Source organism: Balaenoptera acutorostrata, chromosome 15 (assembly GCF_949987535.1).
Source record: "Balaenoptera acutorostrata chromosome 15, mBalAcu1.1, whole genome shotgun sequence".
Taxonomy (NCBI): domain Eukaryota; kingdom Metazoa; phylum Chordata; class Mammalia; order Artiodactyla; family Balaenopteridae; genus Balaenoptera; species Balaenoptera acutorostrata.
Window position 1 is genome coordinate 89,099,821 of NC_080078.1, and position 19,875 is coordinate 89,119,695.

Here is a 19,875-nt window from a genome sequence, read left to right on the forward strand (position 1 = left end):
AGAGCACAAGAGGTCTTTCTGGGGTGAGGGCAAGATTCTATACCCTGCCCAGTGGTGGCTCACGGCCATATGCGTTTACCAAGATTCAAGGAACTACATCTAAGGGGGGTGCGCATTTTACTGGGTGTCAGTTACACGTCAATAAGCCTGACTTGAAAAAATTCAATTGTAGGTGATAACAAAGTTCTGGAAATAGATGGTGGGGATGGTTGCATGACCTTGTGAATGTACTTAATGCCGCCGAATTGTACACTTAAAACGGTTAAACGGTAAGTTTTATGTTAAGCGTGTTTCACCACAATAAAAAGAGGAAACAGCAGCTCTGTGAAGAATGAACGGAGGGCCCCTCTGGAGTGGCTCTCCCTGCATCTCCTCCACTGCAGGCTCTGCTGGTGGCCCGAGGGGGGGTCGTGGTCTTCAGCAAAGGGCCGCACCGAGTTTGTGGTCACAGACACGGGGCCATTACCTCACCTGGCCCGGAGCACAGCTGGCGTTGATGAAGCACCGAGGGGGTTGGGGGCCGAAGCCGCGTGTCAGGACCCCCCCTCAGTCCTCCTGACAGCTCAGAGCCCGCGGCTGCCTCACCAGGGTCCCTGGACGGGGAGGGAACGGATCCGGGCCTCTGCGGTCCTGGCCCAGGACACTGGGCAGAATGCCTGCCGGAGCCGCCTGCGGGGTCCCCTGACCTTGTTTGTTCACTTGTCATTATTCTGGAAACATCGTTCGTTCCCCTACAGGGCGGGCGGCGAGGAGCACTTGAACGCGGAGCACCCTCTTTCAAACGACGTCTTGGGTGGATCTGTGGGCTGTAATGAGGCCGTTTAATGAAGTCAGCATCCTTGAAAGTTCATCCGTGTCCCTCATCTGTCAGCACAGCCACTTCCCGACACGTGATTAACTAACCATCACCTTCCTGCAGTGCAGCGGGAGTGCGCCATGAGAACGAACAGGTTTAGGGGATGCACGGCCCCTCGGAATCACCGTTTAACCAGCCTGATTAAGCAGAAGATGAGGGCGAAATCGCCCGACAACATGCTCATTAGGAGGCGCTGCTCCCCGCCCGCCCCGTTCCTACGGCTCAGTTAGCAGCTGCGCCGCCTCCTTCCCCGACGCCCAGAGACCTCTGTCCTGCAGGGAGGGCTCCCCGCTACCCCTGTTGAGATCAGGGTGGGCTGTGGGTCAGGTGGGGAGGGTCCGGCGCTGGGGCTGGCCAGGCTGGGTGACCAGGGAAGTGACCGCAGCTCAGGGAACGCCACTCTCACCCATGTAGCTCTCCATGACCCCTCTCTGCAGGGTCACTCCTGACTGTGCCCACACTCGGCCGTCCAGGCTCCCGTGCCGCGAGGACCTTCCCTGAGACCAGGTGGAAACCTCCTCTCCTGGCTCCTGCCCGCTGCCCACGAGGGGGCGTCTCACCCACCTTCCAGAACAGCCGAGCAGCAGTGGGCTCCTATTCCGCCCCCCACGGGCACGAGCTGGCCTCGGCAGGGGACGAAACAGTTTACAGCGCGACTTGCGTGTATATTCAGGCACGGGCACACACGTGCTCACCCACGCGCACACCCGCATGTGCGTTCAGGTGATGCTTAGGCAGAGGATGGTTGCCCCAGCCTGTGTCCACCTGGCTCCAGGCTGGGCTGAAGGCTGAAGGCGGCCGGTCAGCTGTTCTCCTGGGTCAGGCATCCCTTCCCAAACCAGATGCAACCAGCACTGCACTGGGGCCAGTGACCAGGGTTATGAGACCCCAAATCTGTGATATTTTAAGGAGCACGCATGTTAGGGAAATAGGGCTACCCAGAGGGAGGGAAAGGGTTATAGACCCTTCTTTTTTCCCAAATGTAGCTGCAGGAGAGAGAGAGAGATAGAACGAGCCAGGGTATGTGTGCCGGGGGGCCTGGAAGCAGCCCTCGGACATTCTGGGATGGCGCTTTTCATCCCATCTGGCAGCCTCAGGTCCCTGACATGGGGGAGGAGCTAATAGAAAGCTCTGGAACATCACTGCTGACCCCAAAGCCCGGAGGAAAGATTCAGGGGTGTTATGAAGAGCAGTGATTTTCACATCCTGGCAGCAGGTAAAAGGCTTTACATTTATTTGGAAACCCAGACCCCTGAACAGAAAATAAACCCCTTCCCATGTGCCTGTGATGCCCTCCCGGAACCCTCAGCTGTTTGAGGGCTGCAAGGACACCGGCAGTTGTGCTGGTCAGGGATGTGCTGGAAGGAGGAAGGGTCTTAACACCCAGAGGCTTGAGACATGGCCCCTCCCACCCACAATCTGGGTACCACAGGCCAGAGAGCGACTCACAGACAGTGGGGTTTCTGCGTCCCTCTTACTAAACCATGTAGATGTGTCCGCTCCTGAGCGACCAGCCTGTGGTCAGTGGACGGCGTCCAGGCTGCTCTGTACAAACCGTCCCAGGACTTGGCGTGACTTTGGCAGAGGGGACCTGACTCCTGTCTGCTCAGTGACCGTGCGGGGCTGGGTCACACGAGCCGCTCTCCGGACTCGCGTCCCCAGGTGTCCGCTGGCTCTGGTTGTATGCACGAGGTGCAGAGACTGGCCGCCTGTTCCCAGGGGTCTTGTAACTTGGGTGCCGTCTGCAGTCAAATGCAGGGACACACGGGGAGGGCCAGGACACAGCTCCGGTGCCGCAAGCCAGCGGGCTGCAGAGTGACGAAGGCGACAAAAACGCATCCTGGCAGATGCCTTGTGGACATCAGAGAGCCTTGTGGGTCCTGAATGTGTCTCGGGATTTGAAGCCAGGTTCCCAGGCTGGCCTGGCCTCATTAGGGCACCGAGAGCCGTCCTCGGGAACTGGGGGGCCCTGGGCTCCCGTCAGGCCGAATCAGGGCCCCCAGGAGAGCAACTGACTGTGGGCTCATTGCTTTAGACAAAACGGGGCTTGGAGGCGGAACCAGGCCGCTGGGAAGGCTGGGCCACTTCCAGCGCACTGGCGAGCTGCCCCGCGAAGGCCCTGAGCTGGGACCGCGCTCCCGTCCCCGGGGGCAGCACGGTGCGCGCAGGCCGGCTGGCACCGGCTGGGGCTGCCAGCCCAGGAGGCCTTGCGTGTCGTGGGGGCCAGAGGCCCACGCGTGGCTGTGCGCTGCGTTCTGAGGGCTGTGCCTCGAGGAAACACAGGCTGAGGCCCTGGGGCCACCAAGCAGCTTCCCTCTGTATCCCCACCAGGCACCAGCTGGTCAGTTCCACAGAGCCGACCACAGAGCAGAAAGGGTTTATTCAGAGACCCCCCTCGCACGCGTGCACCTTACAAGTGTGACCCGCCTCACGTTAACCTCCAGAATAATTCTGGCCGTCTTCCCACTCAGAGAGCCACACTTAAAAATCAGCTTTTATACCGTGATATGAATGCACAGGCCTCGGGCACTTCAGACTGGAAAGAAAACAGCACAAGTCACTTTTTAAAACAGGGAAAACACTGGATCAAAGGTAACTTTGCTAATTATTTCAGCCTTTCTGCATTTATGGTAATGTGGGTTTTGCTCCTTTGGGGTTAAATGTGCAAATGTGTATTAACTTTCTAATTTTACGGAACAGACTTTAGTTGGGGAGCTGAAACATCTAGAGGTACGAGCCCAAAGAGGTAATTGTTGGAGAAATGATTTAATACATCATAAATCCCTCTATTTCCATCCCTTCAAATGGGATACCAAAAGCGATTAAAGACTAAAAACATATCACAAGCAAATTCACATGATAACATTGCTGTAATCACTCTCTGCTGGATTAACCAGGGCCCAGGGGCCTCTGCTCCGAGGCTGCGGTGGGGGCCCTCGCAGATGCCAAGAGAGAGGCCAGGCTGGCCGTGCCGGTCGGAGTGATGGTTGGTGCATTTCCCCCATCATTTCAGGAAAACAGTGTCTGTCCTTTATGAGGCAGAACCTCTTCTTTCAACGTTCCCAACCTGCAAGGAAATAAGACAGGCGTATTTGGCAAAGCAAGTGTCAGATTACTCCTAAGGGGAAACAAGGCTCCCCAAGGATTCTTCTGTGAAGAAGTGAAAAGCAAATCCCACGTTTGGGATGAAATCAACAAAATGAAACAGTGGAAGCCACGTGCCTAGTACTTGAGGGCCTGTCTATGAACTCGTGTGGGCTGGATGGCCTTTGCGTGGTCCATACTCCTGGTCCTTGAGGGCAGAGCCAGGTTTGGGTAGAGTTCTGCCCTCGGAGTCTGGATGCCATTACTGGAAACCAGGGATGCTGTTTTAGGGGCGTGAATTTCCTACCGGGGAAAACAAAGATCTTTGGGCGTAAAGTATCTTGGGCACCATCTGAACCAAAAGCGCCGGGGCCACGCCGGTCACGTTGGTTAGTGAATGAAGATGGGGTGCAGGACCTTGGCGGAGCAAGTTGCCTCCTCTGACCCCAGCCAGGGACCCCTATGGAGTCACTGGGCTTGAGAAGGCTGCCCCAAGCCCCCAGGAACCAGACTTCACGGCCTCATAACCTGAGCGTGAAGGAGTCTTGGTCTGAGAGTCACTCAAGCAGCAGCCAGTGTGGCCGACCCCGTCATTTGTGGGGTCAATAGAGGAAGAGGCTCTGTTGGCTCAAGACAATCCCTTGGCCAGAGTGGGGAGGACCCCACAGTCACTCCGTTGGCTCCCTAGGTGTGGGTGTGGTTGGCTCGTGCAAGGCTGATGCACCGGGACCAGCAACGAGTAGACACACGGCTTCCACTCTTGGTAGAAAACTCACGATGGTTCTTCTCGCTGCCCGCCCCGGCCGCAGCTAGATTTGGTGACCCAGGATTGAGAGAGTGACTAGGACAAAGCATTTCCTATTTGTCTAGCACTAGAATGTATTCCCTGAATTGGTGGAGGTTTCCTGCTTATTATTCAAATGCACTTTGAATGCTTTGCGTTTTTACCATCTAGAGCTGCCATCTCCACTGGGGCGGCCACAAGCCACACGTGGCCACTGAGCACTTGAAATGGGCTGTTCTGAATTGAGACAGGTTCTAAGTGCAAGACACACCAGATTCTGAAGGCTCGGTACAAAAAAGAGAATGTGAAATATCTCCCTAATAATTTAAAAATATTGATTACATGTTGAAATGATAATAGTTGGGCTATGTTGGAATAAATAAAAGTCATTAAAACTAATTTCATCTACTTCTCTTTCCTTTTCTTAACGTGGCCACCAGAAATTTTAAGATTCCACATGTGGCCGGCACTCTCCTTGTTGGGGCAACCCTGGTTTAAAGGGCTCTCGTTAATATCTTGTTCCTCTGAGAACAAGCCGTGTCAAATCCTAGCTACAAGCAAAGCTCTTTCCTACTTAATTCCTCCCCCAGTGCTGGAGAGAGGCGAGCTCTGGGTTAGGTGCGGGGTGATGAATTTTTTCAAGTTCATTCACAGCAATTCGTGCCACCCCTGTAGGAGAGCAAGCCTTCGGGGAAAACACCAGAACCCTCATCAGAAGTTTCCAGAGAGTCTCTGGCAACAGAGACAGGCAGGGCCAATAGGCACCCCTGGTTGGTTATACTTGGGGCAAACAGGCCACGGGGCGGGGGGGAGGGGGGAAGTCAGACCTTTCCTGCTGGGAATGTTCTTCCAATGTCTAGGTTGTCTTAGAATGAGGAGTTTGCTGTGCAAACTTGGGAGAGGCCAAACGACATTTATTTTGATATTCCAGGTTGCTTGATTAGCAGCTGCTGTCAAGAAACCCACCAAACTTCACTTTGAAAAACTCCTCCACTCAACCCCAGGGAACAGCACGCTGACAGTTTTGGAGAACAGTTGATAAACAGCTTTGCAGCTTTAAGAAAAAAAAAAAAGTTTAAATTTAATTTAACTTTTACTTAAACGAAGTTTTTGGAAGGACTTCTGATTACTTAAATGTCTCTTTTTAAAAATTCTTATTTTTCACCTAGATGGGGCAGAGAGATTTTTTTCCTTCACCGTTTTCTTATTATTTCGTACATTTGCTGAGCGGCTGCTTACAGATCAGTTGTCTGTGTCTTAGAGACTTTTTGGACTCTGTGATTTAGAAGCATGTGGCCCAAATTGACACAACTCCCTGAACATTGAAATTATGAGTTCAGTCAGAAATGAACACTATTTAAATTGATATTAAAATTTAATCATATTATTCAAAAAATTAGTTGAAATCAAATACTTTATTCTGAATATAAATGATGTACTTTAACCAGAATAAGCAACTCTGTTTCAGATTATAAGTAATTTATAAAGTTAATTTAGGGTCACTTTGAAATGACCCTAGAAGTTGGTGACACTTGGGTATGCAGTTATCTAAAAGAAATTTGAAACAGTTTCCAGCACAGCTTTTTGAATGTGCAAAACTGATAAACTAGTCTGTTATGGGAAAAAAAGACAATAAGAAATAAATATGGAAATTAGCAAAAACCAGTATTAAGCATATGTCTTTATGAATAAGACTTAATCACACACTTCATTTTGCAAATACAAAAGGGTCTTTTAAAATGTATTAATTAAAGTTAACTGCTGTAGACAGGCTGCTTTGCAGGGCCGCGGTTCTCTCTCCCTATTAGCACAGCATTAGCGACAGCCGAAGAAATTGGGTTAATAAAGCCGGATATCGTAGCAGAGCCGCTCCGGCGCAAACTGGCGCGGACAGCTCGGTCCCCCAGGGCGGCCGGCCGGCTGTGCTCGGCGCGTGGACCCCGGCTGGTGGCAGAGTTCTGAGTTGAGCACCGACTTTAAAAAACACAGACCCCGTCGTCACACCGACTTTAAAAGAGACCCCATCACGGTTCGCACCGGCCAGGGCGCGGCCCCCACCAGCGTACTCACCGTGGCCCGGTCTCCTCTCCCGGAAATGTGCGGGGTTGGTGGGCTGGGGGCTTGGCCGGTCGCCAGGGCTAGACCAGGCCCTCCCCTGACACCACAGGACCCCTCCTCCATGCAGCCGCCTTTAAGCAGAGGGCGCGCTGAGGTCTCCATCCAGCTCCACCCGGGCCGCGCCAGGGTGTGGACGACCTGGCGGGGGCATTGGGGACTGGGGAGCCCAGGGGCTGTTTAGGGAACGAATTCTGCAGCCGAATTCTGCAGCCGGCGTTAGCGTCCTCTCACCTCTAGGCAAGCAAGAAAATAAACGTAACAGACTTGGGAGCCGAAAAGCCTGGCCGGGGTCTTCTTGCGGCCGCGGCCCAGCTCCTTTGAAAACGACAGCTGCGGGGCCGGGTCGGGGCTCATCCCGCAGCAGCGGAGCTGCAGTGCGGGGGTCCTGGAGCAGGCAGAGGGGGAAGGTGCCGGGCGCGGTGCGTCCTCGGGGACACGCCCACCCAGAGCGCGGCCCGGAGGTTTGGCAAGAGCGGCCGACGGGGGCCAAAGACGCGTGACGGGGGCCAAAGCGAGGGTCACGACCCGCCAAGGTGGGCTACGCTCTGTCCCGCGCTCCGCGGGTGGCTCAGGGGAGGACCACCTGCCCGGGGGTCGCGCCCATCCTGGTTTTCTTTTTGAGGCTGAGCGGCGGCGCCCGGACAAGCACGTTTGATCACCCCTGTCCCGTCTCCAGGGTCGATGGCTGGGGCGTCGGGAGGGTGCCCATTGGGCGCTGCGGGCTCCCGGGCATGGATTCCAGCGCCCCGCTGTCCGGTTCAATCCCGCGCCCGGATGGGCTTTGCGCTTCCCGCGGGCCCAAAAGTTCAGCACGCAAGGGCTGGAAGCGAGGTCTGGCCACCTTCTCCCCCTGGGCGGGGTCCGGTGGGGGCAGGGTGACACAGTCACGGGGGCAAGGTAAAATGAAGGACGCGTGCGGAAGGAAGGGGCGGCCCGGGGCCCTTACGGCTTCCCGTTACAGTGTTTGCAAAGCGCCGAGGGCGTCCCGGAGAAGGCGGCGCACTTGTCTGGGCAGGGCAGCGCGGCGCCGGCGGAGAAGGGGTACACGGCGGCCTGGCCGAAGGGCGTCAAGGGCGCGGCGGCCACCGGAGCGGCCAAGCCCTGGCCCTGGTTGAGGTAGGCCACGAGGCGCCGCATCTCGTCCAGGGCCTGCGCCTGCATGAGGATGTAGTTCTTGGCGAGCAGCAGCGTGGCGATCTTGGAGAGCTTGCGCACCGACGGGCTGTGCGCGTAGGGGATGACGGCGCGCAGCCCGTCCAGCGCGTCGTTGAGGTCGTGCATGCGCCGCCGCTCCCGCGCGTTGATGCTCAGCCGCAGCGAGCGCTGCTCCCGGGGCCGCCGCCGCCCGTCCGCCGCGCCCCCGGGCCCGCGCCGCCGCCGCCGCTGCTCGAAGGCGTCATCCTCGTCGCCGCTCTGCTCGCCGCTGCTCTCGGCCGCCGCGGCCGGAGCTCGGGGCGCGGGCGCCGCGGGGAGGTCGCCGCCCGGGCCCGGCGCGCCGTAGCCGCGGGCCGCCTCGGGCCCCCGGGCCGCCCCGTAGGCGAGGCCCACCGCCGCCGCCGCGTAGCCGTGGCTCAGCGCCAGGTACGCGTCCCCCGACAGCGACTTGAGCTCGGCCATGGCCGCGCCTCCGGGGCCCGAGGGCTCGCCGGGCAGGCAGGTGCTCATGCGGCCCGGCCCGCGCCGCCCCGGGGTCCGCGCGCACTCCGGCCGCTGCCGCCGCCTGCGTGCCTTTCCCGGCTGGCGCGTCCGTCCTGCAGTCGGTCGGTCCCGGGGCCTCCCCGCGCCGGGGCCTCTGGGTCCCGCCTCGGCCCCGCCTCCTGGTCGCCTTCGCCTCCTCCTTCTCCCTCCTTCTCCTCCTCCTCCCCCTCCCCCTCTCTCTTCTCTTGCCTCTCCCCCCGACCCCCTCCTCCCCACCTCTCGCTGCCGCGCGCAGGGCTGGACTGCGGAGGGCTCTACCTTCCCCTCGCGCCGCTCCTGCTTTAAGGTGCGGAAGCGCCCTCTGGGACTTCGCGGCCGTCCAATCAGAGGGGACTTGGTGACCGCCTCTTCCCGGAGCCCAGCTCCACCGGCGGCGCAGACCTATGGCCAGGGGTGGGCGCCGCCAGGATGGAGGGAGCTGGAGGACTGGTTGGAGACGGTTGTGGAAGCCGTGGGACCCGGAGAGCTGTTCCCGCTTCCCGGCGTCTCCAGCTTCTGCCTCCTGCCGCCCCCGGGGGTCGCCGTCACTGTACGCCCGCGTCCCTCGTGGGCACGCGCCTCAGGCCGCCTTGTCCTCGTCTTCGGTACCATTTGCAGGAGCCACTCCGGCGTCGCGCAGGCAGGGATCGGAGCAGGGAGCGCACAGCCCACCGCGGACGCCTGACCCGCCGAGGCCGGAGGAGGTGCGGAGCGCACGCCCAGGGCGCGCGGTGGCCGCCCTCCAGGAGCGGCCTCACAGCTGGGTAACCCGCGGGGCAAAGGGCGCGCTCCGAACGCCCTGAGGCCCGGCTGGGCTGGGCCTTCCCTGCAGCTGGCCCTTTCCTGGGTCTCCAGCCCCCGCCGCGCAGCAGTTTCCGGGGACAAGTGCGTCCTGAAGTTGTTTCCACGCTCCCTGAAGTCTTAGTGGTTTGAGGCAGGGATCGGAGATTTAAGGACAAAAACCTCTTGTTTAGGCAAAACCTTGTTTCAATTCTCTGCTATTTCCGGTGAGAGGTTTTTTCCATGGCTTGCCCTACCACAGAGGGGGAATTTTCTCAGTTTTCTACTGGGTGGGGGGGCCGAGGGCTCCACCATGAAGTTGGGAAGGATGGCAGCTCTGCTGGAGAAAGCAGATGGGGGCTGCACCGGCGAGAGGCTGGGGCGGGGGCGGGTCCTTTGTCCTGGCCTGAGTCTCAGCCAAGAAACCCCTCCAGGGACTGCTGTGGTGCCCCCAGGTGGGCGTCAGACCAGGGGTGTCGTCTGAGCACCTGCGGGGCCCCGGGATGCATGATGCCCGGTTCGGCAACTTCCCTGCCGGGCTGGGCCGGGGAGGGTGTGGGGGCTGGTCATTGGGCGCAGCTCGCCTCAGGGTGACGTGCTGGCCGAGCTGGGGTTGCCACCCAGGAGAGTCCCCGTGGCCGGGAGGCTGGGGGCAAGGATTAAGGCCAGACCTGTCGGAAGGTTTGGGAGGGGTGGGGTAATGATGGAGCTTCTAATACAGGTTGAAAACCCCCGGGAGGGTAGGAAGCTGAGGGCGGCCTGGTTCCTTTTTCAAACCTGGGTCCCGGTTTCGTGCAGTGGTTGTGGGAAGGTTTAGGGCATCGGCGCACGGCCAGCGCAGCGCCACCTGACCTTTCTCCACATTCTACGTGCAGTGAGCACAAACTGGCCGCAGGGCTTCGGCAGAGTTCCCAGAGGTGCTTCCTCCTCTCGGATTGAGCCCCATCTGGGGGAATCCTGCCAGCCTCGGGACTCACCTTTTCAATCCTTCCAATGGGAGATGAAGGACCCCAAACTTTCTCCAGGTGGGAAGGTGCCTGGAGGTCTTGTGGAGTTGGTGGGTGATGGTTGCTTCCCACTCAGTCAAGAGATGGGTGTCACCCTGGCCTCCAGCTCAATACTGCCTGGGAACCACTCATCAGGCCCTGCTGTGTGACCTTGACAGAGTAGCTTAACCTCTCTGTTCTCCAGGTTTCACCAGGGAGAGGAGTAACAGAGGTGACCTCTGTGTTGTCGAGTGCTCGGGGAAGGTGAGCAGGTGCCAGGTGCTTTTGTGCAGCGAATGGATGAGAGCTGTGTGTGCTCTGGAAGGTTCTGGAAATCCAGCACTGAGGGGGATCCTGGTTCTCAAGGGCTTCCATGCTGGATGGGAGGAGACAGGCACAAGCACGTGGCTCATCAGTCGTGGGAAACACCAGAGTCTCTGTGCTCTGGGCCCTGCGGATGGACGAGGGGAGGGGAGCTCAGGGCTGATGCTCAGGGCAGGCCTCATCCACCAGCCTGTCCCGGCTGGGACTGAAGGTGGGCTCCAGGACAAGAAGGGTCTGGGGGGGCTCTCTCCAAGGAGCCCCTGCACTGCCTCCTGGGCTGAGGTCAGGCACGGGCAGGGCGGTGGGGACAGCCCGGCATGGACAGGCCACCATGGTGTTTGGGCCGTGGTCTGAAGGGTGAGTGGGTGTCAGGCCAAGCATCTGGGGTGGGGGAGCACCCTGGGGGGCAGGGGGCTTACAGGCTGTTGGAAGGGGCGTGGCACATTGGAGGGGGCAGCAGGGGGCCAGGGTGGGGCCCAGACCCAGGGGCGGCCAGTCCGGTGGGGAGTTTGGTCTTTGCTGGGAGGGCAGAGGCCGCCACCGTAGGAGCTCAAGGAAGCGTTTTCTGCAGACCACGGCTCCCGCTGTGGTCAGGGGGTTTGGGGCACTTCCTCCCGGCTGTCCCTCCAGGCCTGGCAGAGCTGCCAGAGGTGACAGGGGACGTGGAGAGAGGTGGGCCAGCTCCACTGTTACCCCCGCGGCCGACATGAGCAGTGCGGCCTGATGGGGGCCGATGACCTACTACCTCTGGAGTTGAGGGGGCGGGTGTGCTGTGGACAGATTGAAAGTGAGGGCGTTTGAACCAGCCAGGGGGTGTCTGGCAGGCCCTCACGGGGACATGGAAACGTCGTCAGAGCATTCAGTAATTGAAGCCACAGGCACCCCGGATATTGGCTTTCAAAAGAGGGGCTGGAGTAGAGCCCCTGCCGTGGCTGCAGGTCAGCATCGCCGGGAGATTAAATTAAATCCGACGTTGGGCCCGGGCCAGGGGGGTCTGACAGTGTCAGTCTGGGGTCCAGCCTGGACTTTGGGATGTCTACACTCCAGGCCAGGAAGCGAGGGCTCTGGGCCAGTTTCTGAACCTTCAGCAGCTCAGAGAAGGGCTGGAGGCGGGGTGGGGGGGCGCAGGCCTTCCTCTGGGGTCCCAGACCCTCAAGCAGCCTCCCCGGAGGGTCCATCCGGGCGATGCTCAGCCGCAAATCTTGAAAGCGCAGGGAGAGGCATGGTTTTTGGTCAGACGCCGCCACCTGCTGGCCACCTGGGAGACTGCGCTCCACCCGTTGGCCCTGCTGGTTAATGCTCGTTCTCAGGCCCTCCCGGACCCTGTCCACACAAGCCTCACCTCCTGTCCACAACGGGGAGAGCGGGGCACAGCGAGAAGCCCCCCTCTCTGACTTCGGAGGTGGGGGCTCCAGAGGCCAGCGCTTCACCAGAACCAGGTAAAAGACAAGGCACCCAAGCATGGCTGCTGGACATAGACCCACTGGCTTCTTTGGGGGCTACGCCAGCCTTGGGGTGGAAGATGCCACCTTCCACAGTTGGGCATGAGAACCCCGCTCAACTTCCCACCACCTGTTCGCAGGGTATTCCTCATTCCTTATATAATTTCTGATGTTTCAACAGTTTCATTCCAATCGTCACTGACAAGCAGCTTGTTTTATGTTAAGAAGCCCCATGGCCATTCCTGGGCTGAAAGAGGCCCAAAGAATATTGATTTCAAACCTCTTCGTGTTTTTATTGGTTTTGTTTTGCATCCCCACACTTGCTTTTGGATTGTGATTTTTTTTCTGCGGTATTTCCTAAGTGCAGAAGGCTAAACGCGGTCACGGCTCTTTGCTGTTTGGTGTGGACAGTTCCTCCGGGGTGAGGTCTCCGGGGGGAGGTCTCCGGGGTGAGGTCTCCGGGGGGAGGCCGAGGGCAGCAGGTTGGGGCAGCCAAGACAGCCTCGGGCCCCGCCAGGCAGGGAAGAGGCTCAGCGGAGGCTCCTTTGGGGCTGCCTTGGTCCCGCGTCTCAGCTGAGACTCTGCCCCTGCCCCCGTTGTTTCCATGGGTCTCTGGTGATGGAGCGCCAGTCCCAAGGCTCATTTTAGGGGCTTGTGTCTCCGTGTACCTCTCGCCAAGTGCCTCTGGGTAGCACTTGGTAATTGTCCTTTAAGTCCCCCGAGTTGCGCCTCAGAACCTCGGTTGGCAGCTCTGGCCTCTGACCGTCCACAGTCTCCATGTCCCCCTGGGGGGAAGGTAAAGAAAGATGGCCCCCAATCCACTTACAAGAACCTGTTTTTGTTCAAGTTGTTTTTAGAAACCCCACTAAACCACCACCTCCTGCATTTGGATGGGACTTGACAGCTTACAAAGCCCTCCCTCCCCCCTCCCTTATTCCCCCCACCCCACTAACGGATACCGTGCCAGGTTAGTCCAGGGTGATGAAGAGAAATTTTTAAAAAACCGCAGATTTACTGAGATATAATTCGCGTACTATACGTTTCCCCCCACTTAAAGTTTAAGATTCAAGGTTTTTAGTTTATTCACAGTGTCATTCACAGTGTCCATCGTGACAGTCTATTCCAGGGCACGTTCTTCATCCCCAAAGACCCGTATCCATTACCTATCACCCCCGTTCCTCCCTTTGTAGATGAAGCCCATGGCAATGAGCAGTCTGCTTTCTGTCTCTATGGATTTGCCTGCTTTGGACGTTGCGTGTAAATGGATTCGTACGCTATGTGGCCTTTTGTGACTGGCTTCTCTCGCTGAGCATGTTTCCCAGGTTCATCCACATTGCAGGACAGGAGGTTTCAATGCCATATGAGCTGCTGGCTCGTGGCCTCTGGGTGGGGAATGGAGGAGACAGTCCCCTGGTACTGACCGTCTCCCGAATGCTGCTCACGACTCTCACATCATGTCCCACCAACTGGATCTTCGGATCCCCGAAGAGGTAGTCCCTGCCGGGTGTTCAGGTGGGATGCTCGGAATGCATCAGCCTGAATTTATCTCCCCAAACAGACTCCTTGGTTAGTGGCACAACCTGACCTGGAGTAATAAAAAGAGAGCTACTGAGTCCGCATGAAAACTCGGGGAGGAAGCAGGAGGCCCCCATGGTTCTGGTGCAGGTGGCTTCAGCTCTGACCTTCCTTGCATGTTCTCTGCCCCCTTTTCTCCATCAGCACACAGATTCCTGGCTGACCTGATCTCCTTCCACTTAAGATGCCTGGTAGCTCCCAGCCACCAGCGGGATAGAGCCCCGCCCCTTGGGGCATTCCAGGTCCTTTACACCTGCCCATCCCCACGCGTGAGCCACATCCCATGTTGCCGCTGGCGTCAGCCAGGTGGGCTACACTGGCGCCAGTGATGTGGGATGTTTCTGGTTTCTGTTCTTTGGCTTTGGCCATCTGCCCACCTGGAACACCCCGGCCCATTCCACAGGACTGGACGCACCTCTCTTCCCGGAAGCCCTCCTGACACCCTCCCCCAGCTGGACAAGATATCCATCCACCGTGGTTCATTAGGAGCGACAACCTTGGCCAAAAGGCTCGTGACATTCAATCAAGGCTCATGAACACTGCTTGCTTCTCCAGGTTTAGACCCGGAGCCTTTAAATTCCTCTGAAACAGTGTTAGAAGATTTCCTCATAGGAAAGCTAGTCTAAATTTTGTAAATAAATCTCGGGTGAAATATCCAGATATATACTTCTTGGTTTTTCCTTTCTTGTTGATCTCTAATCTTATCTCATTGTGGTCAATGAACATGGCTCATATATAATAAGTGATGGGAATTTTATTGGGCATAGTTGAAATTTTATATATATATATTCAATCAAGCATACTGTGTTGTTCAAATCCTTTATATTCTTGTTGTGTGTGTGTGTATTTGATAGATGCTGAAAGAGCCGTGATAAAGTCTTTTACCGTATTATTGAATATATCAGACAAAAATGGACAGATGGCGAGGAAAAACTGACAACCGCTCATAAAGCCCTTCTACTGGGAACTTTAAGATTCATCTGAAAAATTTGTTCCCCAAAGACATTAATATGGTTACTTATTTTCTTTGTTCAAACTTGGTGTAGACTCAGCATATGGTCAATCAAAAATTTTTATACACTTTTTTTTAAAAGAGTAGATTTATTTATTTATTTATTTATTTAGGCTGCGCCGGGTCTTAGTTGTGGCATGTGGACTCTCAGTTGTGGCGTGCATGTGGGATCTAGTTCCCCAACCAGGGATCGAACCCAGGCCCCCTGCATTGGGAGCTCAGAGTCTTACCCACTGGACCCCCAGGGAAGTCCCTAAAGAGTAGTTTTAAAGTTTACAGAAGAATGGATGGGAAAGTACAAAGTTCCCACATACCCCTTCCCCCACCCCACCCTCAGTGTCCCTTATTATTAACATCTTGCACTGGTTGCTACATTTGTTACAACTGGTGAACCAATAAATACATCACTATTACCTAAAATCCATAGTTTACATTACGGTTCACTCTTTGTGTTGTACTCTACAGGTTTTTACAAAGGTATAGTGACATGTATCCACCACACAGAATAGTTTCATGGCCCTAAAAATCTCCTGTTCCCCACTTCTTTGTCCCTCTCTCCCTCACCCCAAGCCTCTGTGACTATCTCATCTGCTCAATTTTTGTAAACTTTTTTGGGGAGTGTGGTGTTCTTTATAAATTAATTTGCTTGGGGGTTTCCCTGGTGGCACAGTGGTTAAGACTCCGTGCTCCCAATGCAGGGGGCCTGGGTTCGATCCCTGGTTGGGGAACTAGATCCCATATGCCGCAACTAAAAAACCCCACATGCCACAATGAAGATCCCGCGTGCCTCAACTAAGACCCGGCACAGCCAAAATAGAAGAAATAGACAGGTATTTGTAACTATATGGACATTGTTAACAATGCACTCAATACATTTGATCAAATTAATTTGTTTAATATTTATTTGTTAGCTGTTGGCAATTGTGAGTAAAGTTGCTATAAACATCCGTGTGCTTTACAGCTGGCACCGCAGAAACACGGAAGATCAGGAGACACTACTGGGAACGAGACACCATGCGTTGGACACATCTGAAGAAATGGGTAAGTTCCAAGAAACAGACAACCTACCAGCACTGAATTACGAAAAAACAGAAAATCTGAGCAAACCAATCACCAGTAAGGAGACTGAATCAATAATTAAAAACCTCCCAACATAGAAGAGCCCAGGACCATGGTTTCTCTGGTGAATTTTACCAAACATTTAAAGAGGAATTAACACGACTTCTCAAAATCTCACAAAAACTTGAAGAGGAAGGAACGCTTCCAAACTCATTTTACGAGGCCAGCATTGCGCTGATAACAAAGCCAGACAAGGACAGGAGAGAAGAAAGTCACAGGCCAGTACCCCTGATGGGAAATAAACAAAAGGCAGAGGTCTCCTGCAAGGCCCATGTCCCTCCCCCACCCCTGCTGGGTGGCCTCGCCTGGTCCTGCCATGGCCCTCCCAGTCCTCGCCCCTGTCAGCCCGCTTAGCTGTGCTGGGCCTCACCTGCCCCCCCTAGAGAGTGACTTCCCAGCCCTCCCTGAGGTCCCCGAGGGGCCCTGGGCCCCTGCTGAGCACTTAATGGGTGTGGGTGTGAGTGGCGGGCTCTGCGTGGGCAGGGGGGCTGCCCAGGGGAGGTCTCGTGGTGCCGGCTGGGGGGCAGCTTGGGTGCCCAGGGCAAGACCCCTGCCCCCACCCAGCTCCTCTGACTGGGGGAGGGGGAGGAGGGCCGCCACTTAGGGGCCGTCTGCCTTCTGGCCTCCAGGGGGCAGCAAGCCCCTGGCTTTATGTGGCCAAGTCCAGGGGAGTTTTGGGGATCCTGGTGTCCGAGTGTGGCCTTGGCTGCCCTTGGGCCAGACCGCAGGCCCTGGACCCTCTGGAGTAAGGGGGGTGTAGCCAGGAGGGCGGCCAGTGCTGGGCTCTGCACAGTGGCCAAGAGGGGGGGGACAGGTGCCTGCTGTCCCCACCTCTGAGCCCCCAGCCCCCCTGTCCTGCTCTGGATGCAGCAGCCTCGGGTCAGGGTGAGCTCCGGAGCGGGTGCTGCGGACACCAGCAGCAGGTCCGGGCACACTGAGCTGGGAGGGCAGTGGAGCGGGCGGGGGGCGGGCGTTTGTGCGATGCCCGCCTGGTGTCGGAAGGGAGGTGGGTCCAGCCGCAGGGAGGGGCTGGAGTCGGCGTCAGGCACAGACGGACGGTGCTCAGGGCCCAGGCCCCGGAGGCAGGCTGCTGGCAGCCCACCCTGGACCCCCCACTCTGTCCTCACCTGTAAAATGGGTAAACCGAGGCCCAGCTGCGGCACCTGCCTCTCGGGCGCCGTGGGCTTAGGCGAGTCTGGGGAGGGTCCCATGTGCGCCGCCCGCCCCGCGCACTGCGGCAGGTCAGCCCCGCTGGGATGACCGCCGTGTGGACCTGGCCGTCCAGGAGGCCCTTGCTCTTCCACGGGCCTCCTGAGTGGGAGGCCAACCATTTCCCCTTCCGCAAAGTGGGGTAGTGAGGCCGAGAGGTCGCCTGGAGAGACCGTGGAGGTCAGTCTCCCACCCTGGGGGTCCCCCTCTCCTCGGGCCCTCAGCCTGGACGTACCACTTCTGAGCCCTGATGTGTGGTGCGTGTCTAGGTGTGGGGACCCGACACTGGGCTAGTGGTCCTGACGGTCCCAGGACATGCGTGCCCTGGGCGCTGTCCTGGCATCGGACGGCCGCCCCCCCCCCAGACGTACAGTCCTGCGTCACCATCGGTCTGAGCTCCCTGCCCACAGCTGCGTGGGTGACTGGTGGCCACGGGCTGTGTCCTGGCTGCCATATTCACATTAGACCCCGTGTGGATGCCTGGACGTGGGCCGTCGCTGGTTGGCGGTGCTGTGAGGAAAGTCCGTCTGTCCGTGCGTCCGTCCAGCTCTGGCCCGTGAGCCCCATCATCTGTGGAGTTTGGTGGGTGTCCCCTGGGGTCCTCTGCGGGCAGGGCTTCTTCTGATAAAGCACAGGGCTGTTTGTCTCAATGATGTTGAATTGTCTGTTTTCCATTTACTGAGGGTCTTTTGGGGTCTTTGTGTTTATTTACGTTTTTTTCTCTTCAATGCTTTTTGGTTTTCAAAATCCACCTCTTCTACAAGTTTTGTTGGCTTGTGTTTGTCCCATCTCTTCTTGTTTCTTTTTCCCCTCTTTTCCTGCATCATTTTGGATTGAGTTTTCAAATGATTCCCTTTTTACCATTACTATTGGCTTCTGAGATTTTCCTCCGCATTTTACATCCTCAGTGGTTGATCCTTCACACTCGGCAGGTGTAGAATGCAAGTCTCCAAACGGCCACGTGTTCTTTAACCAGCCATGTGCCCGTCATGTATACATGACTGTATACATTTACCACCCTCAGCCTTTGTGCTACGACTGTCATACATTTTACCGCATCTACAGATATTATAATCCCCACAGCACATTATTAATATTTTTGCCTTCAACAGTCAGTTATCTTTGAAAAATCAAAAATGATTGTAACAGTTTTTCTATTTATCCACGTCTTTTCCATATCTGGCCCACTTTCCTCTTTTGTGTAGACCCATCCGATCACCTTCCTTCTGCCTGAAAAACTTTAATGTGTCTTGTGCGTGCCCCGGGGCTGACTTTTTGTCTGTTGGTTTAGAAAAACTTCATTGCGAGGATATTTTTGCTGGATGGAGCGGTTAGCTGGATAGATTTCCTTTTTCTGTCAGCACTTGCAATACGTCACCTCTGAGTCTTCTAACCTGTGTGGTCCCACAAGAATCCTGCTCTAATTCAGACTTCTGTCCCTCTCTATGTCGTTTGTCTGTTTTCTTTGATGGCTAAAGAGTTTCCTTCCTCATTGGTTTTTGACAGTTTTGTTAGGCTTGTGGTGGTTTCTTGTGTTTATTCTGCTTGGGGTTCGTCAAGCTTCTTCAATCTCTGGATTTTCAACAGATTTGGAAAATTGGCCATCACATTATAGGGTTTATTTTTCTGTCCCTCCACCACCCTAATATTGCCCACATGCCACTGATATTCTGCTCTTTTTTTTTTTTTTTTTTTGGTCTTTTTCTCTTCTATGGGCTTCCTTTTGGATATTAATATTGCTATGTCCTCAAATTCACTTTTTTTTTTCTTTGCAAAGTCTAATCTGCTGTTAATTCTGTCCATTCTGTTTTTTTGCTTCAGTTGTATTTTTCATCTCTGGAATTGACTTTGGGTTTTTAGAGGTCTTCTTCTCCCCATTACCTGGAACCCGGGGCTTCTGAGGCTTTGATGTTTATTGAACAGCGGAGGGGCAGGTTCTGCAGACACTGTGCTCCTTGCCAGGCACCAGCGACCTCTTTTCCTCCTGTTCTACAGAAGGGTCAGCGTGGCCCGGGTCACACGGCCCTCAGGGACAGAGCCCGAGCTTGTGCTGGCATCTGTCTGGCTACAGAATGGGATCAGGGGCACCCTGGGCTTGAACCCCTGGCTGGGAGGGTGCAGAATCCTGGGCGGGAGTGCTGCACTCTCACCTGGGGGACTTGAGGTCCACCTGGCTCTGCCCCCTTCCCCCCATCCCCATGTCCTGTGTCTCACGTGGGCGAGTTCTGGATGGACGTGGCCTCAGCTGTCTGCATCAGGGCCTCCAGCAGGTGTGAGGGCAGCCTGGATAGACGAGGGGTCTGTGAGGACGTGGAGACCTGCATGCCTGGACCCTCTGAAGGCAGGAGGAGAGGAGCCGGTCTCCCCCGAACGTCCCCTTCCACACATCACACACGGCCCAGGAGCCTGGCCTGGGCCCTGGCCTGAGCCCCGGAGCTGCCCTGGCTGCATCGCTCCCCGGCAGCCCTTCCGGCCGCAGCATCCGGGGGCCTGCGGTGTGTGTGGAGGCGTGATGCCTGCAGCAGCCCGGGGACCCTGGAGGTGTGTCAGTGGCTGATTCTTACTTCCATGGCTCCCACGTTGTTGCACAAATGATTCTGTACTTGGTTAAGGTTAAATATTAATACATAGAAAATTTAAAAAGGAGATATTCAGCCCCCTAAACAATTACTTACGGCACAATTAAAAGCAAACGAATGGTGTTTGTTGGAGCAAGTTTGCTGGCTGGAGTCTTGGGGTCAGGAGGGGGATCGCCCGCGATGGGGGGCAAGGAGCCTGTATGGCCTGGCTCCCTGCTTCCGTAAGTGGGTGTTTGCCATTTATCACGGTGAGGCAGGTGGGAGTGGGTCCTTCTCCTCCTTCCAGACCCACAAACATGAGGCACAGCCTCTGACATGACCCTCCGCCCC

General features: G+C 56.3%; 1 protein-coding gene across 1 annotated transcript; it reads right to left on the minus strand.

Moving 5' to 3' along the window:
• Positions 1–7,784: 7,784 nt before the first annotated feature.
• Positions 7,785–8,507, minus strand: BHLHE23 (basic helix-loop-helix family member e23). Its single transcript, XM_057528406.1, has one exon. The coding sequence runs from the start codon at positions 8,505–8,507 to the stop codon at positions 7,785–7,787; it is 723 nt and encodes a 240-aa protein (XP_057384389.1).
• Between the last annotated feature and the right edge of the window lie 11,368 nt (positions 8,508–19,875).